This window comes from Oryza glaberrima, chromosome 1 (genome assembly GCF_000147395.1).
Source record: "Oryza glaberrima chromosome 1, OglaRS2, whole genome shotgun sequence".
In the NCBI taxonomy this organism is placed as follows: Eukaryota; Viridiplantae; Streptophyta; class Magnoliopsida; order Poales; family Poaceae; genus Oryza; species Oryza glaberrima.
Genome location: NC_068326.1, coordinates 14,824,556 through 14,850,316, shown reverse-complemented (window position 1 = coordinate 14,850,316; position 25,761 = coordinate 14,824,556). Strand labels below are relative to the sequence as shown.

General features: G+C 37.7%; 1 protein-coding gene and 2 pseudogenes across 1 annotated transcript; 1 reads left to right on the top strand and 2 right to left on the bottom strand.

Moving 5' to 3' along the window:
• Nucleotides 1–3,233: 3,233 nt before the first annotated feature.
• On the bottom strand, nucleotides 3,234–8,951 carry LOC127760059 (alcohol acyltransferase 9-like; annotated as a pseudogene).
• A 2,607-nt stretch (nucleotides 8,952–11,558) lies between these two features.
• LOC127772897 (uncharacterized) lies at nucleotides 11,559–13,944 on the top strand (annotated as a pseudogene).
• An 8,379-nt stretch (nucleotides 13,945–22,323) lies between these two features.
• LOC127760245 (pathogenesis-related protein 1-like) lies at nucleotides 22,324–23,135 on the bottom strand. The gene has a single exon (XM_052284468.1). The coding sequence runs from the start codon at nucleotides 23,034–23,036 to the stop codon at nucleotides 22,542–22,544; it is 495 nt and encodes a 164-aa protein (XP_052140428.1). The 5' UTR covers nucleotides 23,037–23,135; the 3' UTR covers nucleotides 22,324–22,541.
• Nucleotides 23,136–25,761: the final 2,626 nt, after the last annotated feature.

Sequence of the window (25,761 nt, the reverse complement as noted above, 5' to 3'; positions counted from 1 at the left end):
CCGTCAAACACAATAGTGCACGTGCTTTCCACCTCTTATAGTCTGAACCATCGAAGGCATGTGGTTTTAGTGATGCGGCAAAGCCAACTACCGAAAAAGACCTATCAGGTTTTTGGATTGTTGAAAATATGGTCATAATTTGACATATTTTAATCTAGAAAAACAAGATAATAAACATGACATGTGAAAAACGAAATGATTTAGTTATAGTGCTAAACATGAACATGCTAGTAATAGTAATAGCATCATCTAGCAACATGTTTAACACTAAGGTGAATAGAGTAATATACCTAGAGAATGCTCCAGAGAATGAGATATTGCTATTGTTGTTGTTGCCTCCGTTGATGTTGTTGTTCTCGCCTCCTCCAGTACCGCCATCGACATGTCCACCGTTTACGCCTCCATCAGTCGACATGGTGATGAATGAAGTAGACATTGACGAATAGTGAGTAGTCGCGCCTTGCGCTCCCAAAAACCTGATCTCTCGCTCGTCCGTGCAAACATCGCAGCAGTGCATGGTTTCGGAGGCCTAATCTCCCAACGTATGTGCACACACTCGTCGGGATGAGATTATCGTGGCAGCAACCGCATTAGAAGTGGATGAAAAGTGTGTATATCTCTTTTCACGCATGAGATCAAGTCCATTCTCATTTTATAGGAGAAATGAAAGATGAAGAGCAAGATAGTCATGGAATAGGAAGATGAATAGAGTAACTAATTGTCATCAACTATTCTCCACTACACAACCATCAATTAGGAGAGTACTTGATATATGTTAACCAATAGAATAGGAAGAAGAATAGAGTGACTGATTGTCATCAACTAGCCATCAACCATCATCCAGTACACAACCATCAACCAACCATCAATTAGGAGTAATTGATATAGATTACCAATTCATTAATCAAATGGATTAATTCTCAAAACTCTTCGTCCCACTGATATCCCATAAGAGAATGAATATACACAAATTTCTAGCATAATGAGCCTTGAAATTTATTTGATTTGAATGGATCAACCCAATTAAATCAACACTTGGTACTAAACGCAGGAAGAAAGACGAGAGATGACAATCCTATATACAGAAGAACATAACGTGTGGAAATAATATATTCTTCACTTAATGATTCCTAAAACAACAAATGTGTTACCCATATTCTTCGCTGATTTCAGATAACGTGGACAAAAATTTACAAATAGAATCATGCAACAGGTCTTGACCTCTGAATGCTTTTACCAATATAAAAGCTGGTCATGTCTGAAGCTACCGCCCCCCCCCCCCCCCCCCCCCCGCTTCCTTTCCCTCAATCACTTTTAGTTTTGAATTTTTACAGTGGTAAACAAATACATACATATCAGGCACAAACATAATCAGTTGGCATCATAGTAAATCACTGAACTATTTCAGAGTAATGCTTAAACCTGAATATAACATGCTGTGATGCCCCTGACTGCTTCCTTTTTGAAATTATATGAAATTCATAAAGAATATGGCTCATTGTGTCAAGGTATGGAGGTTTGGAGGAAAGTTGGCCCAATGAGCCTATCTCGCTCATTCTATTCTCATTGCGGTCTATTGAAATTGATCATTTTTATATTTTTCTCTATTTTGCAATTATTTAGTTTACACTTTCATTTCTACCAAAATTCTAGTATGTTTTTATGGTAAAATTTACTACAGGACTTTTAAAGTTGCCGGACATCTTAAAAAAAATGTGAGACTGTTGTACTACGCCAAAAAAAAAGGTAATTTGCTAGGGCACCACGACTATCTATCTATTATATTATAAAAGGAATAGAAAAAAGAGTCTCCACATTCGCTCTCATGGCCTAGAAATTCTCACATTAATTGGAGAAAAAGAAAAGGCAGAGTCCATATAGAAATACAATTTAGAAATACCTGAAATTTGAAATTAAAAAATAAAGAATATTAGAAGAGGAGACTAGAGTCCATATAGAATACAATTAGGAAATAGTTGAAATTTGGAATTAAAAATAAGGAATATTAGAAGAGGAGACTAGAGTCCATATAGAAATACAATTAGGAAATAACTGAAATTCGGAATTAAAAAATAAGGAATATTAGAAGAGGAGACTAGAGTCCATATAGAAATACAATTAGAAAATAACTGAAATTTGGAATTAAAAATAAGGAATATTAGAAGTAGAGTATAGAGTCTATATAGAAATATAATTAGGAAATAACAGAAATTCAGAATTAAAAATAAGGAATATTAGAAGTAGAGTATAGAGTCCATATAGGAATACAATTAGGAAATAATATAAATTTGGAATTAAAAATAAGGAATATTAGAAGTAGAGTATAGAGTCCTTATAGAAATACAATTAAGAAAAAAAGAAATTCGGAATTAAAAAGTAAGGAATATTAGAAGTAGAGTATAGAGTCCATAAAGGAATTTTAAACTAACTAAAATTTGGAATAAATATAATAAAATTAAAAGTAAAGTTTAGAGTCCGTATGAAAATACAATTTACAAATAACTAAAATTCAAAATTAAGAAAAACATGGGAAGGAGAGTTTAAGGTCAATATAGGAATACAATTTAAAAGTAACTGAAATTCAAAACTAAAAATTAAAGAATATTGAAAGATGGGTTTAGAGTCCACATAGAAATACAATTAGAAATAATAAAAATTCAGAAAGAAAAATAAATAATATTGGAAGAAGAGCATAGAGTCTATATACAGAAAATTCGGAATTAAAAAATAAAATATTAAAAGACGAGTCTAGAGTCCATATAGAAATATATATAATTTACAATAACTAAAATTTGATATTCAAAATAATTAATAATTAACACGTATATATAATATAATATGAAAATTCAAAAATAAAAATAAATAATATTGGAAGAAGAGCATAGAGTCTATATAGAAATATAATTTACAGAAAATTCGGAATTAAAAAAAAAATTAAAAGACGAGTCTAGAGTCCATATAGGAATATATATAATTTACAAATAACTAAAATTTGATATTAAAAATAATTAATAACTAACACGTATATAAAATATAATATGAATATTACACATTAGTAGTTTTGTAAAGTTATTGCAAAATTTAAAATTATGTTGTCATTTTAATATATTTGAATAATATAATGAGAAAACATATATGTTATTATATAAGAGAAAATATAATGATACTAGCCGCGCAATTTGCGCGGACTACCATACTAGTTATTTTATTATTTTGGAGCCAAATGGAGAGACATATGAATATATTGTTTCTAGAAGAGATATGGCATTCAAACGCCTAGGATTTTAGGATGCCATGCCATCTCCTATGTTAGGCAGCTGATACTTGTCTTCCACGTCCACGTCATCCAGTCCATCATGGCAGCAACGCTCGAAGCTGTCCGCGGCGGCCTGCGGGACGGACACAAGCGCGGTGGCGCCGCGCGGGTCGCCGATACCGGGAGGAACAGGCAGTAGACCTCGCTTGTAAGCGGGCCAAAGTGGACCGGCGTCCCCGCCCCGAAGTCGATGTCCTCCAGCCCTTGCCGCGTCAGCGAGGAGATCGTGAAGGTCGCCGCCAAGTCCGGCAAGCAGCCCCGCCGCACCTCCAGGAGGTCGATCACGGACCGCACGTATGCACCAGCCTCGCCGCGTTGGGCGCCGAAGCCGCCAGCTGCCCGGCCGTCGACTCGGCACACGCCAGCACGAAGCCGTTGCCGCAGTAGCAGCCTCCCGACAGCTCGGGCTTGACCAGCCGGCGTATGCCCATGGTGAAGAGGAGCTTGATGGGGAGTGAGGCCGGCGGGTCGAGGGCACGGACCCACGCGCGCCAGACGTGCGCCGCGAGCGCCTCGAAGGACGTGCACTGCTCGAGAGGCGACGCCGACGGCGCGTACAGCTTCTTGAGCCGCGCGACGTGCGCGGCCGTGAAGGTCACGGAAACCGGCGACAGCGGCGGGGCGAAGAGGCGCGACGAGGCCTCCGCGACGGCGGAGGCGTCATCGCCCCCGCTGGCAGCGGTGTACTCCGGGTGCGCGAACGCGATGCGCGGGGTGCAGCGCGGCGCGAGGGCGCGGCGGTCGTGGCAGGGCGCGACGGCGGGATGCGCGAGTTCGGAGTCTTCGGACATGGCGGCGCGCGCCCAGGCACGGAGGAAGTGCGCGGCACCGAAGGCGTCGGAGACGCAGTGGGCGATGGCGGTGCAGAGGATGGTGCCACCGCAGCTGAGGTGAGTTACCTGAACATGTCCGTGCCACGTGGATACGAAAACCATGGTTACGTCACATTGACTTACAATTAATGATTTTCTCTGGAACTCCCTATATTTATGCCATCATATTTTTCTAAAAAATTATCAGCATATAATTACATTGTAAATCCCTAAATTACATATGTAATTTTAGTGTATATATAATGTAAGTCCTAAAATTACATACGTAAGTCGATATAAATAAAAGAGATGTTAGTATAAATTCAATGGAAAACTAATGAATAAAGGAGCAGTAGGGTTGTAGTAGACTAAGCGAATCAAACGTTCGTTAAATCAAGCATCAGCATCGATAGTGTAGCTTGAATCTATATGATATTCAACGGTCAGATTAATCGACTGTGATTAAGGTGTGTCGTCATAAATATAGCACGTCTGTTTTTTTTTCCGTTGCGAAAGAAATGCATGTGACTGCTAATAGCTTTACGAAAAACATGAAAGTTCAACCACATAGGTCCATTTGCAGCCTAAATACACATCAACTCATCCGTCTTTCAGAAAATTCTAAATTAAAACAAATTCAGAATATAGATTAAAATGTTGTATGTCACTCCACAGCCATCCAACATGAAATTTAATCCAATACACATATCAAACCAAAGACACATTTTTTTTCAATGAATAGCGCCGGCATTATTCATAAGTGAATTTGACTATTTTGTAATACCTCTGTTCCATATTATAAGCGGCTTTGACTTTTTTCCTAAGTCAAGCTTTTTTCGCTTTCACTAAATTTGTAGAAAAATATAGCAATATTTTTCAACATATATTCAATGTTAGATTTAATAAAACTAATTTTGTGCTATAATAGTTGCACTATTTTTCTATAAATTTGGTAAAATTTTGAAGAAGTTTAAATTTAAAAGTCAAAATGACCTATCTCTACTATTATAAAAATTGAAGATATTTTTACTAGTATTTTGGTACGTCATCCGTGTATGAGTCGGTTTTTTAAGCTTGTTTTCTTTTGAAAGTACATATCCGTATTTGAGTCAGTTTTTAAGTTCGTTCGCTTTGAAAATTTAGGAGTCTTATAAGAAATCTTTTAAAAAAATTCACATGCTAACTTGAGACGATGGATTTCTAATTGCAGCTCATGATTAGCTAAAAATAACATATATATCCAAGCAAATTCCCACAGTGTATTTCATCTTGATTAAAACATATAACAATAATAAGATTAAAATAACGTTCACCCTTTGCAACGCACGGATATTTTTTCTAGTAATATAAAATTATAAAACGGAGGGAGTATGTCTTTATATACTAGATCAATATATTTTGGTCCACAAAATTTGCTAGATTATTGAGGTCAGTGAGAAGCAAATGATGGTGCCTGCACTCGAGATGTACAAATCCAATTCCTTGCAATACACTATGTATAGAAGTTCGTTTTAAATTATGCATATAATTTAATGGAAATTTATTGGTAATATACCGGACGTGACTCCAGCTCGGGCGCACGATGGGAGGAGATTAAAATCGGGCACTGACGTCAGACGTCAGCGTCAGATTTACGTGCAAAGCTATTTTAAACTAATTTTTCTCTTAAATTACTTATCCAAATCATGATCCGATTGCACCATTAAATTCATTGCAATTAAATCTCCAAAACAAGACCACACATGGATATATTCCGATGAAAAAAATAGCTTATTATTGAATTATTTTTAAATGTTGCACGATATTTCACCAGGTATATCGGAATTGTTTCACTAAGTAGATCGAAAATGTTTCACTCGTTTAAATCGGGTGTTGTTTCACCTTATATAAAAATAATGTTTCAGCAAATAGTGAAAGAATGTTTCAGTTCACTGAACATTTGATACATACATAGTGAAACATTATAAGTATATTAGGTGAAACATTTTTCGGTGGAACAAAAAATAAAACGAATTCCCTTAATAGGGGGTTTCCAAAATATATGGGTTTTTTTGTTGCAATGGAATATTTTAGTTCACTGCAACATTAGATCTATACATAGTAAAACATTGTGAGTACACTAGGTAAAATATTTTTGGTGAAACAAAAAATAATCCAAATCCACTTAATAGAGAGTTTCCAAAATATATGGGTGATTTGTTGCAGGTGGGGGTAGAGACTGTGGTGGGGCCAGGTGGCATGCATGCGTGCGGGGGGCAGGGGACGGGGGGAGCGCCCGATTTCTGCTCCCCCGATGGTCGACTGATCCCTGTCATTCGGCTACTATACATACAGCTATATATAATGGTTCGAATCGTCCCCAACTTCTAGTAATATACACACCACAAGTTTCACCCATCTGAACAATTCTAATTAATTCCGTCCTGTGTATATATATGTCCAACTTCATGTCCCATCCCCACAACCCGTTAGTTTCACCACAAGTTTTTTAAGTTTGTTTTCTTTTGAAAGTACATATCCGTATTTGAGTCGGTTTTTAAGTTCGTTCGCTTTTGAAAATTTAGGAGTCTTATAAGAAATCTCTTAAAAAAACTCACATGCTAACTTGAGACGATGGATTTCTAATTGCAGCTCATGATTAGCTAAAAATAACATATATATCCAAGCAAATTCCCACAGTGTATTTCACCTTGATTAAACCATATAACAATAATAAGATTAAAATAACGTTCACCCTTTGCAACGCACGGATATTTTTTCTAGTAATATAAAATTATAAAACGGAGGGAGTATGTCTTTATATACTAGATCAATATATTTTGGTCCACAAAATTTGCTAGATTATTGAGGTCAGTGAGAAGCAAATGATGGTGCCTGCACTCGAGATGTACAAATCCAATTCCTTGCAATACACTATGTATAGAAGTTCGTTTTAAATTATGCATATAATTTAATGGAAATTTATTGGTAATATACCGGACGCGACTCCAGCTCGGGCGCACGATGGGAGGAGATTAAAATCGGGCGTTCGTTTTAAATTATGCATATAATTTAATGGAAATTTATTGGTAATATACCGGACGCGACCCCAGCTCGGGCGCACGATGGGAGGAGATTAAAATCGGGCACTGATGTCAGCATGACGCAGATTAAAATCGGGCACTGATGTCAGCATGACGTCAGCGTCAGATTTACGTGCAAAGCTATTTTAAACTGATTTTTCTCTTAAATTACTTATCCAAATCATGATCCGATTGCATCATTAAATTCATTGCAATTAAATCTCCAAAACAAGACCACACATGGATATATTCCGATGAAAAAAATAGCTTATTATTGAATTATTTTTAAATGTTGCACGATATTTCACCAGGTATATCGGAATTGTTTCACTAAGTAGATCGAAAATGTTTCACTCGTTTAAATCGGGTGTTGTTTCACCTTATATAAAAATAATGTTTCAGCAAATAGTGAAAGAATGTTTCAGTTCACTGAACATTTGATAGATACATAGTGAAACATTATAAGTATATTAGGTAAAACATTTTTCGGTGGAACAAAAAATAAAACGAATTCCCTTAATAGGGGGTTTCCAAAATATATGGGTTTTTTTGTTGCAATGGAATATTTCAGTTCACTGCAACATTAGATCTATACATAGTAAAACATTGTGAGTACACTAGGTAAAATATTTTTGGTGAAACAAAAAATAATCCAAATCCACTTAATAGAGAGTTCCCAAAATATGTGGGTGATTTGTTGCAGGTGGGGGTAGAGACTGTGGTGGGGCCAGGTGGCATGCATGCGCGCGGGGGGCAGGGGACGTGGGGAGCGCCCGATTTCTGCTCCCCCGCCGGTCGACCGATCCCTGTCATTCGGCTAATATACATACAGCTATATATAATGGTTCGAATCGTCCCCAACTTTTAGTAATATACACACCACAAGTTTCACCCATCTTAACAATTCTAATTAATTCCGTCCTGTGTATATATATATCCAACTTCATGTCCCATCCCCACAACCCGTTAGATCAACCTGTGACGTATTCTCTGTCCAACCATCTACTAGATCGAACATGCACCCTCTTGGCAGGTGTTACTCGATGTCCAATATTTAAGGGTGCAGCGGCTACCCGTGAAAACCCACTTATATGCTAAACTAATCTACGAACTCGTTTATTTTGATCTATAAGTGGGTTCGCGGGTGACCCACTTGCACCCCTACCAATATTTGTAAGTATCAAAAAACGAAGCAAATATATATGACCATATATAGACTATCTGCATCGTATGATAAATATATAAGGTATGGCTATAGACTTCTCTAATTAATTATATGAATGGAAGTAACTATATAAAAGTACTTACTTGTACGACTAGTGGTGGCGTGCACACAAAGCTCTGCTCATCTTTATAGAGCAGCTTCTTCCAAGACTTGAGGCTTGGCATGCCCTAGGATGAAGTCCCCAGCAGTGAGGCCGGGCAGAAATCCCTCAGCAAAGAGAACCCCCTCTGAGTTGCAGTCAATGATGAGTTTGCCATCGTGCTCATTGCTAGCCCTCAACCTACCAGCGAGTGGGTAATAGTCAACAAGGACTCTAGAGAGTGCCACCTTCAGAGTATCCATGTCAAGGGTGCCGGTGAAGACGTAGATGTACTGGATGGGGAAGTGGAGGAGGCGTTGGTCATCGAGGTTTGAGAGGTACAGAGCAAGCTTGGGCGTTGGTTTGCTTGGGGTAACCAGCACGGGGGGATTATTGTAGATGCACTCACCTACTATCTCCATTGCTCCAACTAGTTGCACCACACAGGACCAATGGATGTATGTTCAAGATTTGATGTTAAGAAGGAGAGGGGAAGTCTTCAACAGATAGAAGAGGCATGCATGTGAGGAAAAGGACCTATGTGGCACGAATTTGAAATTTATCTAACAAATGAGGTCAAGCAGTTTTTCTATACTATCTATCTATCTATCTATCTATCTATGCTTATCTATCTATCTATCTATCCATCAATCATTCAGCCAACATGTCTATTGATTTGTCCGTCTATCAATATGTTTCTTTATATATATCTATATATATACTATATCTATGACTATGAAAAATATCTTGTGGACAAAGCTTTCGTGTACACATCATGCACGACAACGAACTATTTTATCAGAAATTTTAAAACAAAACTATACAGCCAATAGTATTAAACCGATGCGTAAATTCATAACCTCATTCATTATATTTTAGCCGTATCAATTTTTTTTGACAATTTGAAAAGTATAAATGTATTAAAATTCAGTCTTTTTTTTGTTGTTCCCTAAATATAATGTGAATATGAGACTTTACACATAGATGTATTGCTATTAAAAGTAAAAGTCCAAATTTTTCTATTTTTTTGTGAAATTTGCTAATTGATATGTACGGCGTGTACACGAGAAGACTTTGTGCGTAGGATACGTTCACTATATCTATATCTATATCTCTATCTCTATCTATATCTATATCTATTACGTCTTCCTATCATCTACCTATTTGTCCATCAATCAATCAATCAACCAGCATGTATATCTGTCTCTATATCTATATCTATATCTATATCTATGTATATATCTATATCTATGTTTGTATCTAAATTTATATCTATATCTATTACTATGTCTATATCCATATCTATATGTCTATCTATATCAACTTCTATATATATGTCTCTATCTACATATTTATATCTATCACCAAAAGGTCTATTAAACATCCGAGCCCTCCTAGGACTTCTATTATACTTTTTAAAAAGATGAGAAAGTCATAAAAACAACAAAACTCTCAGATCGTCGGTTTTCACTTAAACGAATGGACACATTATCTTAGACCACTCGATTTCCTCTCACTCCCCTTTATTTCCATGTATTCATCCACCCCCACGCGAACCATCCTCTTATCCAAGGCATGTAGGCACCCCCACGTCTCCCTTTTATCTCTACAGTACTTTATTTGGGAATACCATACCATAATTTCTGATAAGTATTTCAAATAATCATGACACTCAAATCATATTGTAACATACCCGAAATTCTAGGACTTAAAAATTTCTTGTCAAAATAGTTAGAGGTTAACTTCTCCAATTTTTGAGAGCTAAAAATTTCCGTTTTAATTTAGGTGATGACCAACTTAAACCATTGCATGATTAAAATTTGAGAACAAAATAAAACCTTTTCATTCCCAACATTAGACTAGAAATGTCATCAAGCATTTGAGCATACATGTGCATAATGCATGCCTAGGCTCGAGTCCCTTGTGCATTTGGATTATGGTCTCGCTTTTCATAATTGGTCTCATGAGCATAAACTAAAAGGGTTAAAATTACTAAACAAACCTATATTTAATCTTGGGTGATAACATGTGGACTTAATATTAAACTCAAATATCATCTTCTCAGCCCAAAAGAAGTTTAATGTAATCCCTGTAACAATATTAGGTGCAATTATGAAGTGGGAACACATATACAAAGTAAAGTAATCCTAATTCTCTAAAATATTGTGTGCAAGTTAAAAACCATGGAAAAAAAATTAAATAGATGTTTAGCACAAGCAATTCACTATAATATTGGTACAAGTTAATAACTAAGTTTAATACCACAAATTAATCAGTCAAAGCAGAAAACTAAAAGGAATCAAATTAAATTTTAATCGGCTAAAACCATACTTCATCCAAAAGTACATTTAACTGCTCATAAGTGAACATGCAAAATAATTTATTCAAATACTAGATAATTTATCATGCCTAAATATAATTTTTCTAGAATTTTCGTCTTCTGTTTAAGCCTCCTAAAAATTCAATCTAGCTTTCTAATAGCCGATCTTTGTTTAATTTCTGTGAGAAGTCTACCCATTATTTTTATGTGCAACCAAAGAAAATGGAATCTAGATATAAAGATCTACCACCAGTAAAATCTACACTAATTCTTCTGGTCCACATATTAAGATATTGAGTTGCAAACTTAGGGGAAAGAAATAATTCCGAAAATTATCCAAAAACTAAGTCTATCCAAACTCCTACCCATACCTCTCTTCCTAGCCTAGCTTCCATCGACTTGGCCCGACCTGGCAGCATCTCCAGCTCGCCCTTCCTCTGTCCCTCATCCTCAGCCGACCAAGAAACACAAAGAGGGAGAGATCGAGAGCCGACCGAGTCTTGGACGCGTCGACGCGTGGTGACGACATGTCGACGCCTTCAAGTCACTGAGTCATGCCTCCATCTCCTCCAGACCGAGTCGCCCAACTCCACACATCACTCTGGAGCTGAAGAAGCCGAGGGAGAGGTCCTTAGCCTCTCCGTCATCCTCAACCTCGCCGCCGGTTGTAATGACGACGACCTTTGCCATCTTCGTTGAGTCAAGGTCACCTCCATCTCTTTCGCGTTCCCATCTCTCCACACAATGCCAAGCATTTCCTCTTTTGACCTAAACCCCTCTCGTGCAGTGCATCGCCGGGAACGCAAGCCACGCCGACAACGCCCTGGAGCACGCACCAGAGCGCCGCCGCTTCAACCATCGTCGTCGTCCGGCCATTCTCGACCACCTCGGAGTAAGCCGCTGCGCCATCGTCATCGCCTCAACCTCCTCTTCAATACGCCTCAAGAACCCCAGCCGGAGATGTGAAGGACTCAAAGAACGCATCTTTTCTTCACCGGCGCCGATCTAGAATCTCCTCCGCCGTCATCATCGATTACCGCTGCCTCGGTGAGCCATTGTTCGATTCCTTGCGCATACACCATCTCCTTGACCTCACAACCCTCGTGCATGCTTGCTTGAAGCAGCTCATTGTCCCGTTCGAGCCGTCGTCGTTCACCCGAGGAGGAGCACCGTCGCCGAGCCGTTCCACAAGTCACCGCTTCCGCCAAGACCTCGACAACCCTAGCTCGACCCACGGTGAGCATCCTGAAGGCTAGAAGACCACATGCATGCATCCTTTTCGTTCGGAATCGACTTCCATGCACACATGCACTTTCACCCCAAGAACCACCGCCGCTCACACTCGCCATCGGCGCTACTCCGATGTCCTCTAACCAAGAAAACTAGAGGAATGGAATCGCGAGAGCTTGCTCTTCATTTTATCTCTTGACCTCAACCTCAAACGAGCCACCGTTTGCCGCCAGCGAGCTCGAGATCGAGCTCAGCCATGGCTAGCTCTGCTCTATCTAGAGCAGAGGGATGACTTCCGTGAATTAGATTAAGTGCAGGGATCCGTTTACAATTGTAGAAACACACTGACATATGGGCCTAGGACTGCGGGTTGATTCCTAGAAACCTCAAGGGCCTTTGTGCATATTGGTCCCTCACAGCCATGTGGACCCCATCCTTTAAAATCTGAAGAATAATTAAGAAAATGCCCAAACAAATATATGTTTAGCAGAAAAATGCACAAAGTTGTAAAATCTATATAAAATCAAATATAGCTCATTTTGAAGTGATTCCAGTTGCTGTAGATTCTTGAAGTTATGAACTTTATTCCAGGAATATAAAACTTGACACTCACTGTACAAATAATGTCTCTAAAATTTATCTAAGATAGGTCATACATAAAACATGTACAAACTTATAAAATACATAGAAAATTCATCTCAACTCATTTTGAAACAAACTCAAAAACTGCAGATTCATCATCATGCACTCTCTGATTAGGTGAAATAAAAGTAATTACTTACTTTGCATCAAATGCCTCTAAAACTATTATATCTAAAATGATTAGTTTTAGATAAGCTAAACTTTAGAAATTCATGTAGAACCCAATTTAGCTTCAATTTGAATAAACTTAAGTTCTCACCAAAACACATATTTCCATGTTATGAAATAAGATTATATACTTACTATGTAGTAAAAGTCTCTAAATATTCATATAAGGATTTACTAACATAGAGCAACCTTTAATTTGTAAAACTTGTAGAAAATTCATTTTTAGTCCAAATGAAATGAACAAAGTTTCCATAGAACCAGCAAATAGTTATCTTCAACATAGTAAAATAAAATTTGGCACCTTTTGTAGAGAACATAGATCAAAACCTTAACTTAGTGAAATAAGAATTTAAACACATAGTGTTGTTTAAGTAATACATAAACATGTATAAGTATATATACACTTTAGGTCTAATTAAACCTAAATAAAAACTGATTGACCAGTGAAGCCATAGTTCCATCCTTATCCACTAAAACTTAGAAGAACTTAGCTCATATGACAATTTCTAGGTTAATATAATATATTGCTAGTTTAGATTAGAGCATCTCTAGTTTATAAAATATGAACCATAGTAGTAAAGACCATAAACATGTGAAATAAAAATGTTTTAGTTAACCAAATTATTCCTTTTATTCAACTTAAACAGAAAGTAGCATATTTTGAACCTATAACTCAAAAGTCATGAACATATAAAACACTATATACCTAAAACACGTTGTAACTTGTAAAATCTATAAGAAAATCATTATAACTCCAAAAATGGTGAAACCAAATGTGTAAGTCTTAGAAAACACATCTCTACACCCCTGTGAAGTCTAATCTAATAAAAATCACTTTACAAAAGTATTTCATAACACTACCTAAAACTATACTACTATAAACTGATAAAACTTCTAAAAATTCATAACTCCCTAATGGAATAAGATAAAATAAAAATTCTTTCACCTAAATTCATTTTAGATCAGTACCAACCCACTGTGCATAAATCATGCATTTTAGAGCATTTTGGATTTTCAGCTCTTTCGGTGTTTAATTGCATATCGTGTCCTTTATCTAGATAATTGCGTAATCGGTGAAGGAGTGGTTTAGGTGCTAACATTTATCTGATCAAGGCAAGTTTTATCCTCCCATCCTTTGAACACATTGAATCCCATGATTTGAGGAATGAAAATGTTTGTTTGCAAAGTTGCATGTGAACTTAGCCTATATCGGTATTTAAAATTTGGTTAAGGTAGTTATGACCTATTTGCTGCATATCCCACCTTGAATAATTGATCCTCTTGCTGTTTGAACCCCTAGAAATGGTTAGAGTACACTCTTTGTGCTCAAATGGTTTTATATATGCTCTATGTGCAACTACTTGCTTAGCCATGCTTAGAACTATGCAAATGTTCATTCCATCTATAATTAAAATATGATTTTGATACATGAAACCTTGCTGGAATAAAATTAATATGATGGGTATTTGTGAACTAAAATGTGTAAAATGTGATTTTATACTTGGGCGGCAAGTGGTGTGCATATGGTGTTAGTTGCATACCGATAGGGGGAGTGTTTGCCCAAGTCCATAAGGACCGAACTTGTGTCACCCATTTAAAGTTATTCGTACATCCACATGTGCTAGTATGGGATGGCCTAAGCTGATTAATCTATTTAGGACTAGCCTTGCATTCTAGTAGGCCGGTGTGTATGAGTTCGTATAATTCAGAGGAGCTTCCTATTTACCCCGACGTGGTAGTTTAGGTGACTAAGCGTGTCCAATACAACGGTATTGTGCCACGTGGTGGGTTCCCGTCGTGTCCGCCACCACGGCGTTAAGTTTAAGGCATGGGCCCGCCACTTAACGGTTCTAGGTATATTCCAAGTATGCCTAGGATGGAGGAACACGTATCGTGCTGGTGCAAGGCTAGGCTCTAAGTAGTGTAAAGGCTTCGTTATGGCCTCTAGATCACATTCAACATGAAGAGTGTGGTGGAGTCTTGCAAACTCAAAACAAACAAGAGAGTTCATATCATGTGGGTAAAGCTGTACAAACTCTGCAGAGTTCTTTAAACTAATCAATTAGCCGTGCTCACGGTCATGAGTGCTTTGGTGATGTGTCATGAGTATAGACTATGTTTTAAAAATGTGATCATGTGACATTGGATTGAAATTGATAAATGTGCTGAGTTGTGTGTGTGGTGATACATTATGACTTATTGTTAAGTATGGCAATAAGAGATTGATTATGATGGAATTATGAAGAAGTTAATAATGAAACTTAAAACTTGTCTTTGTTAATTGAAGCATCAACTCCTTTATAAAAGAATTGCGAAACAAAACTTGCTTTATGCTGAAATTGAACTACATATTGCCTTCCTTTGAATATATGCCTTACATGTAGTATGGTAGGATTGACTTGTGCTTGCCAGTACATTAACTTGTTTAATGTAGTGACTCTTGCTGTTGATAAAACCTTTTGTTTGCAGATTTAGACTTAGTCTTTGAGTGATGTGGGTTCCGATTGCTTCTTCTAGGATGAGAACTTAATGGGGTAAACTCCTAGTCGATGTGCTTGTGATTGGGTAGTCAAGCTTCCGCTGTTCTCTAATAAGTCTATTTGGCCGGTCGACCTATGTAATTATTAAGTTGTTGTAAGTCTTAAGTTTCTTTCATCTTAGTTGTGTTTGCTATGTATAATCATGCTTAAGATGAAAGTGTGAATCTAGTGCACATCCTGGGAACTAGATTTACATGAGTATGAGTTAGGAATATTTGAGAGGTTGTAGATCTTTAGCCATTTTTGTCAAGTCTCCTGAATGTGTAACACATCTGGTCGCCGCCTTCGAGTGGTTTGACGGGCACATATCAGGCTGAAATTGACTGGCAGGCTAAGGGCTTAGCAATGTCTCCAATATTTCTCTCTCGAGGCGTCGGATGTTTCATTATGCTTGTTTGATGACTTGAATTATTCACTTCATCTCTCAAATATAATGGAAGGTCCGGAGAGCCTACGACATATATTCAATTTCTTAATCTGTTCGCATCATTGTATTATTTAAGATTAAATAAACAATTCAAGACAGACTGATATTGACTATGTTTCGACTTGTAAAAATAATATTATTTTAGCATGCATATCGTAACCCTTTGCATGTCACCTAAATAAATCATGGAGTATTGTAAATAGATTGACAAAGATGCATAGCTAATTAGTTCTACAATGTCACTAAATAAAGTAATCCAATAAATTGAATAACAACCTCATGCAATTATTACCTTCATACGTTCTCAACGAAATGATATCTTACAATCCGTGAAACAAAACACCAAAATCTTAACTGGCTAAGATATGGAAAAATATGTAATTTGGTTGATATGTTAGAATGACATTATTAGATTTTCTTTTCGAAATAAACTTTTATGTTGCTTTTAAAATATTTTTACGCAAGTACTATTCACTGGTAGAGAAATGCTCTTTACTCCCGGTTTAGAACCCCTGTAGTTCCGGTTTTCCAACCGAGACTATGAATCCGGGACTAAAGATCGACCGGGACTAAAGATGTTACCAACCGGGAGTAAAGTGGTAGCACCAGTCTCATTCTTATTTTTTTCATTGTTCTTTGCATATTGGTTTCACACCAATCTCATCAAAATCACAAAATCATCACAAATTCCAAATCGAGATGCTCCCTACATCCCCAAATCAAAGTAGCAACATCACAAATCATAATATTCACATCACAAATTGTCAGAAAAAAAATCAAAAATTCTAAAAAAAATTACATCACAATCACAAATACATCACAGATCACAAATACATCACAAATCAAATAACACTGATCCAGATTCAGATCCAATGAATCACAAATTATTAAAAAAAGAAAAAAAAGAAAAAATCCAGCCGCCGAGCTCCCGCCGTGGGCGGCCGCCGCCGCCGCCTCCTCCTGCCATGGGCGGACGCCACCACCGACCGCCACGGGCCGCCGACCGCGCCCGGCCCCCGCCGCCTCGCCCCGCCACTCGCTCCTCGCCGGCTACCGCGAGAGGATGAGTGTGAGAGAGAGACTTAGACAAGAAGGAATAGAAACAGACTTAGAGAAAGAGGATAAAAGTGTGTGAGAGAGGAGGAGGAATAGGAGATAGAAATTTTTGAGGATAAGAGCAAGGGATTATATACGGTATATTGATTTTTAGTCCCAGTTAGAAACAACAACCGGGACTAAAGTTAGGATTTTATTCCCGGTTGGTAGTATCAACCGGGACTAAAGATCTCTAGGGATTGACAACCTCTGACACGAGATGAGCCGGGACTGAAAATCATCTTTAGTCCCAGTTGGTGTTAGATGATCTTTAGTCTCGGTTAATAACACGAACCGGGTTAAAGATGACATAGTCCCCTTACACTTATAAACCGGGACTAAAAATGCTTTTTAGTCCCGGTTTTTCATAGAACCGGGACTATTGTGGATTTGGGTCGACTGACCAAAGATGGTTTCTCTAGTAATGATTAGAAAGAAAAATATCAAATATACTTTGGATACCATTTCGATGCTTGAATAGGCAAGTTAAAAAATGGAGTGTACTATAATATCCTATTAAAGATCTTCTAGACTTTTTTAAGGATAAATAGTAGGAGAGGCTCATACTGTGCTATATTAAAATAATTGTGACATCTTGATCTAATTAGGATGTGGCCTATATGGCCCAGGGGTGTTGCGTGCACTTGATTAATACTGCCTTGCTAGTTGAGCAAGAGTAGAACCAACTTATAAAGACTTATCTCTTCAACCGTATCACTTCTGGTTTGACCATTTTACACGAACAAGCACGAAAGTGTAAATAGGGTGGTATGTGTAAGCGGGCTTGCCCATCGGATGGACTGGGCTGCGTGGTTCTCGAGGACATGCTATCCCAAATAGTATCAGTGCCGACCCTCGCAATTGCACTACTCTGGTCAGAGTGCGGGCATATAGCGCATGGCACGCGTAAGATCTCTGTCTAATGCACATGTCATGGTATATGGCATTGACACTGAACATATGAATGTGTGCTAAGAGGGGTTGCATTCCTAGATATTTGCCTGTATGCCTATGTGGCTCTGTGGGTAATTTGGACCGCGAGGGATGTTGGGTCCTTGGAGGTGGGTATGTGTGACATGCTGGCCCAATTAGACGTCATGTCCTTTGAGGGGTGTGTGTGATATCCTGGTCTAATTACGACGTGGCCTGTGTGGCCGATGCGTGTTATGTGCACTTGATTAGTATCATCTTACTAATTGAGTAAGAGCGAAACCAACTGATATAGGCTTGTCCCTTCAACCATATCACTTCTGTGTTAATCATTTTACACGAATCGAGTACAAAAATGTAATTGGGATGGTATGTGTAAGTGGACCTGCTCGTCAAATGGGCTGGGCTATGCAGTTCTGGAGGATGGGTTATTACAATAATATATAGAGTAAATTTCACAAAACCACAAAGACATTAATCATATTGTCATAAAACAATAGACTTAAGGTGACGTGTCACAGAACTACAAATTTAACAACAAATTTATCACAAAACTATAGATTTAAGCAAAAGTATTGCAATACTATATATTTAAAAAAAATATCAAAAATATAGATTTTAGGGTTTAAATCATAAACCTCCAAGTTTTCTGATTAAATTGGTGCTAAGTACATAGTTTTGTGATCACTTTGTTACTTTATATGTAGTTATGCGATACTCTAACTTTAAGTAGTAGTTTTGTGATATTTAATATGTTTGTACAAATTATTTACAAACTGGTTTTACATAAGAGAATCAAGCAATGATTGCTATTGGGGTTTGTCGATGTCCTTTTCCATGTACATATGCACACAAAATCCTCGTTAAAATTCTTTTTCATACATGGAAAGATACTTGTATGCTGTTGAAGATGGCATCATTTCTTCTACTCCATATATTCCAAAAAGCAGTCCAATAACTTCGACAATGAAAGGTTGTCAAAATTGCATTTTATTGTTTAAATCATATCCATGAACTCCATAGATGGATCCGAGTACAGTCCAAGGCATTGCCAGCACTGTTGGGCAAAAGTGCAGGAGAAGAAAAGATGGATTACATCTTCCAGCATTATATTGTTGCATCGCACACAGTTTGCACCTTCATGCAAATTAACCTTGATTCTTTGTAGCATATCCCTTATGTTCAATCTATCTAGCAGAAGTAGGCAGAACAAGACCTTTACTTTTATTGTGCATTTGCTCTTCCATATCAATGTGATAGCAGGGGGTGGTAAATGTTTTTTAATTTGTGTTCAGCTGAGCCCCAGATGTATGTCTAGACATCATTCACTTTAGAATCAAGAAAGTCATCCAGTTTGGTAGAAGGTCATGTTACTTTCTTAATGCTTGAGAGGTCAGTGGTAGGTTGAAATTTTGATATGATTCTTGTTGCATAAAAGATCTTGCAGAGATGTCCTCATTTATGGCATATGTGAATTGGACCTAATTTTTTTCAGTATCTCATTGTTCCATTGATCCTTCCAGAACAGGAAGGAGTCTCCTTTTTAAGAAAGTCTCATCCAGTTTGGTAGAAGGTCATTGTTGCATCCTATAAACCTACATAATTCATCCCCACTTTAGTGTAGTTAAATGATATTTTCCAGCCTTCACATGCTTCCACGTCATCCAAATTAATTCTTTCTCAACGTCCGAATCCAATCGTGAGGCAAGCCAACTGCTTAGCCATTAGCAGGAACAAGAGGCCCCACGTCTTCATCTAATGGGCCAAACCAAAATCCGGCCCAACTATGCCTGAGAGTATAGATTTTTCTCCCTCAACCGTTTCCATGAAGCATGCACAAAGAAGTAGGGCGAAGGCCAACTGGTGCATCACGTGGTGTATCCCCCGCCCCATCCCCTCCCCTTTTGATTCTCCGCGTGTCCTCCTACCTCGCTGCCACCACGCCCTAGCCATCACCGACAGGCCATGAATTGCCCCAAATTAAGGTTTGTTGTCCATAATCTTTCTTGCGCCGCATCGTTTCTTGACCCAATGGAGTGGCGATAAAAGCCACTGGCGGTAGCAATTTCTCACCAAACATTTGTTATCAATATTGGATAAGAAATTATACACATTGAGCGATCCGAGAGTATCATTTGAGGAACATAAGTTTTATTTGCAACGATTCTTGAAAACCTCTAGAAAGAAAGTTTTTTTTTTTTGAAAAGTAACCTCCAGAAAGAAAGTTGAACAAATAGTAGGTGACTGATACTCTATTATCTGTTCTATCTCTCGACCACGAGTGGAAGCTAAAAGCCCCATAGGGAGTAAGGTAAGACATGGTCATAAGTACCAATTCTAACCATCAGCTACCTCAATAAATAAAGAGAGAACTAATATTTTCTATGCGTATATTAGTTATAAATAAGGTAGTTCCACTTTTCTTGGAGAATTACTATGGATGTAGGTATTAAACACTAAAGTGAAGGAGAAATGAGTCGGCATGCAAGGAAACACTCCGCCAGCGAATCACATGCGTGTACACAGATCGATGGGCCCACTAGGCAGCTTAAAACTAACCTAATGTGGGGCCAAACCATCCTTAATCTTCATAGGAGCCCACATGTCAGTCCCTTGTGAAAAGCGGTTGAGAGGGGTGGGCCCAGGGTTCGGCCGATCCTCCATCACTCCCTCTCATCTCCACCCTCCACGTGGTGCTCCTTGGTGGCTTCTCAATGACGGTTATGGGAGTTACCGACCTTCCCAACCATAAAAGGAGGAGCTCTCTCACTTCACAATACACACCTAAAGGAGCAATTCTTTCATTCCATATACTGTATTCTCTCTAGTAGTAGTGGAGCTAGGCTTAGGCTATGTTCGGGAGGGCAAGTTCCCAACCTTGCCTCCCGACACGGAAAACAAAGCACACGATTATAGTGAGATTAATTAAGTATTAACCTAAAAAACTTGAAAAATGGATTAATACGATTTTCTAAAGCAACTTTTATATAGAAAACTTTTGCAAAAAATACACTGTTTAGTAGTTTAAAAAGCGTGCGCGTGGAAAATGAGGGAAGTGAGTTGGGAAAGAGGGGAAAAGAACACAGCCTTCCATCCTATAGTTTATTCTGATATGCCTTTAGTACGTTACTCTTCTTGTAAGACTAGAGATGTAATAAAGGAATTATCTTATTTATTTAATTGTGTACATAGTTCATATACTATTTTACTTACGTGTTTTATGAATACTTTACATTTCAGTTATATGCTTCGCTTGATTTGGCTAGTCGATCTATACTACGTTAATTGTCCAATGATTTTAATGGGTTGCACTAGTTCTAACTTGTCCATCCAAATGGTGTGTGTCCCGGGGGAATTAGTGACATTGTTTATTAACATAAAATATGGTGCTTAGGTTAGATAAATGGCATTGGATGCGGGTATGCCCCCATGAAAAGTGAGGTAGATAGCTGGTGGTGACAACCCTGTCCTTTTTTTTATTCCTTCATGTCTAGGTATGACATAAGAGTTCGTAAAATGCAATAACCACGCTAACAGATCAGCAGGTAGTGATCTTTCAGTATTACCTGGATGCGTAGAATTAATTACTAGCCTTGTAAGCATGTATATATCAAGTGTATACTAAATATGTTCATATAAAAGTGCATATGAACCTTAGCTCTCTTTAGTCCTTCTGCACTACCTAGTTTATATTTATTAGAGATGAATCTCCTGTATCACACTACCCAATTATCATTGTTATCAATTAATCCTGTTTAGACTATGGTATATCAATTATAGCATGCATGATTACAAATATATGAACTTTCTCTTTACACCGCCGTTTTTCTTTCGGAAAAACAAATACGATACATTTGGAATACTCACAACAGTATGCATGCGCTTGCGATAAAAACAAATACGATACCTTTGGTTCGTGACAGGACTTCTCCCTAACACAGATGAGGCTTGCCGTCCAATTAAGATGAGCTATCCTGTGCTAGAGATTTTTATTTCTCGATGTGTGAGTTAAGTTTTGACTTGATTTTTGTTAAATAGTTTATTTATACTGTATGAGTGTCGGTATTTTTTTTTAGAATTTTTAACAATTATATATTTGGGTTGTCTTTGAGCGTACCCTCAAGAATTCAAAAGAAAACTTACCCAGTGACAACTGACAAGGCAAATTAGAGAAGTGCGACGATGGAATGGACCATCAGCTAGCAGCTGGCACATGCTTTTAGACGGTTTTACAACTCCCTCCGTTTAAGGTTATAAAGCGTTTTGACTTTCGTTAAAATCAAACTAATTTAAGTTTGATTAAGTTTGTAGACAAATATAGTAATATTTATAGTATCAAATTAGTTTCATTAAATCAATAATTGAATATATTACCATAATAAATTTGTCTTAGGTTAAAAATGCTATTATTTTTTTCTACAACTTAGTTAAATTTAAAGCAATTTAACTTTAACCAAAGTTAATAGGTCTTATAACCTGAAACAGAAACAGACATAGGGAGTACTATTTATTTTTACTTGTACGACATAGGGAGTACTATTTATTTTTACTTGTACGACATGACGCTTTATAGAATCCTCGGTATGGACCGTGGAGGCGTGGATCAGACACTGACCTGTTTACATTTTCACGTCTTTATTTATTCACTACTATACGTAGTACTAGCCAGTACGTACGCCCGTGTGTATAAATAACTTAGTAAGGCCTCTGTCCGACGAAGTTGCCGGCCGGCTTATAGTTGCATGTGATGAAGACGCCGCGGCCGTTGCTGCAGACGACGCGGGCGCAGCCGATGCTGGTCGACGCGCGCCACACCACCTGCGTGTAGTGCCCGCACACCTTCCCCTGCGCGCAGCTGTTGGAGGCGTAGTCGTAGTCGCTCTTCTCGCCCACCCACGACTGCACCGCGCTCGCCGCCGTCCAGTCCCCGCCGGCCGAACCCCAGAAGAGGTTCTCGCCAAGGTTGTTCCGGTTGCTGGAGTGGATCAGGCTGCAGTCGCCGCTTCTCTGGCTGGCGTAGTTCTCCGCGAACGCCTGCACGCTCGTGTCCCAGGTCACCGGACCCACGCCGACGGCGGCGCGGGCGGCGTTGTGGAGCCTCACGTAGTCCTGCGGGGAGTTTTGAGCTTGGGAGGGGAGTGCCATGGCGGCTACCATGGCCAAAGCAATGGCCAGCTTGGATACCTCCATAGTTAATCAAGCTCACACTTAATGTACGTAGGAGTAGTACTTACTTACGGTCGATGATTCTACCTGTGTAGCTTTGATGTTGCAAGTATTTTTTTGTGAAATGTGTGAGTATTTATAGACTGGCTGTGTAAGAATTTTCTCGAGTTGGCCACGAAAAACTTAGCAGAAATTTTGGCAACATACGTGTAGAAAATTTTACCCCCGCAAAGTATGCACTTGGACATAGAATTCCACGAATAAGACATGGCACCGGGGCAACTCGACCTCGGTTGGAAGGCGATGTGTATGTCTTGAACTATAGATTTGTACGCAGGACTTGGGATTTTTACTTTCCTTTTATTTTACCTTTGTTCCTTTTTGCACTGTACGAACTCTTATACTTTCAATGAAAAGCTGGGTGGGTGACCATCTTTTGTCTAAAATTAGTCAAGTCATGAAGAGGGTAATATTCAACGTAGTTATTACGACCAGATGTTGTATGCAAATGTTGTTCATAAAAATTAAGAAAACAAATCTGAAATTTTCGTATTAAACTTATCTATAATAAATTTAAAATGGTGATCCAATGTATTAATATATTTGGGAGCATAAAACATCGAACAACTCATACAAAAACTATCTTCTATCTATCTATCTATCTATCTATCTATCTATTATATATTAAAAGTACATTAAACTTCATACAAACGCTCTCAAGCCGTCATGTGGCGCTCTAATAAATTAGAGAAATCCAAGAAATTCTATCTATTATTATATATTAAACGTCCATTAAACTTCCTACAAACACTCTCAAGCCGTCATGTAGCGCTCTAATAAATTAGAGAAATCCAAGAAATTCTGAGAGAAAAGTAAAACATCCGTCCCTTCGTTTTTATTTAAGTTGGTGAATCCAATATTATAAACCGTTAGATTAGATTAACCTTAAAACTAACAAGACACCAGGGCCCCACCTCTTCTCCTTCAGTAGTATGTACGTGCGCGCGTGTACTTACCAAAAAAAAAAAAAACCTCCGAATTCCCCTCCCCACCGAACGTATGCCATCCTTTCCTTCCATCTCATCATTTTTTTTTCACTATACAAAAACTCGCTGTGCACTCCAAGGCTGCATGGCCATGCATACATGCATGAATACTAAGTAATACTACCTCCGTTTTTTAATAGATGACGCCGTTGACTTTTTCTCATATGTTTAACCATTCGTCTTATTCAAAAATTTTATGCAAATGTATAAGATATAAATCGCACTTAAAGTACTATGAGTGATAAAACAACTCATAACAAAATAAATTATAATTACGTAAATTTTTTTAATAAGACAAATGGTCAAATATGTGAGAAAAAGTCAACGGCGTCATCTATTAAAAAACGGAGGGAGTACTACATTTTTCAATGCTCTTAAACATATATTCAATTCACTATTTGTCTGAACAATTGTATGTTTTAATTACCCATATTGACCTATATTTTAATGCCAACAAAATTGATACATGTTAGACCCACACATGTCATCTTGAGGCCAATTTTTTTTATTAAAGATCAAAATATCCAACCCTTTGACCTATGACATATACACATTATCTTTGATGCTTATATAAATAAATGACGTTAATATAATCATATTATCTACTTTTTAAAAACACCGTACAAACATAGGTACTCATAACGCTAGCACACTCACCCCTGTGAACACACACGTATACCCTATCCCTAGCTATGAGCACATACGAAAGATTAGACGATAAATCTTGTTATTGACAAAGCCATCACAGGTGTTTCGCTGTTGACGGGTACATCGTGTAAGAATAATTAGCCGTAAATGCGAGCATACGCGTCAAGTTTAGAACTTGAACATGAAGAGGTTAGTTTCACCACAAGGAATCTAACTAATTGAGCTATGATTACATTTCACCACAAGTCAGTAATAAATTTTAGGAAAAATCTTAACGTTCTCATTTTTAACCTTTTACATCATAACGTACTCCCGCTAACACTTAAGGGAAAAAAAATTGATCAGTTGGACAACCATCATGCTAGATTGTAACAAGCACGCCTAGCTAGCTGTGTGCAGCACGCTGGTTGCATCAAAGAACATGGCAACGAAAACTGGCAAATTAGGTGCCCTCAGCAACATATATTAAGTTAATTCTAGAAGGTTATTAAAACCCATGTCCAATTGTTTTCGGAAAAAATTGCTATAAGGCATCGTAAATCTGTGGCATATGTCGTAAGACACTTTGGTGCTAATTTGCTAAGACACACCAGGACGATTATTTTAACAATTGGCACAATTGTTTTTTTTTTTTTGCAAAGATGGGTATTATATCGCGCCAAAATGTACAGTCTGCTCGATTATATTTTGTCCTAAAATTTAGAGATAAAAGCATTACAAGGACGATTTATAGAATGGAAATCCAAAATTTGGAAAAAAAAGGGCAGGAAAAATTGAGATTTAAACAAATTTTGTTGAATTAAAAGTCCATTTCAATGTATGGAAATCAAAGTCAATTTGGTTGGCCTGATATTAAGGAAATATCTTAAATTTTAAAAATCTAACAAAAACAGAATTTGAACAATATTTGGAAAACTTAAATATTTTTTTAAATTAAAAAATTAATTTCTCAAGTGAAAGATATCCGACTAAGGAGATGAAATACCTAAAATTTCTAAAATTTTAGTTATATATATATATATATATATATATATATATATATATATATATATATA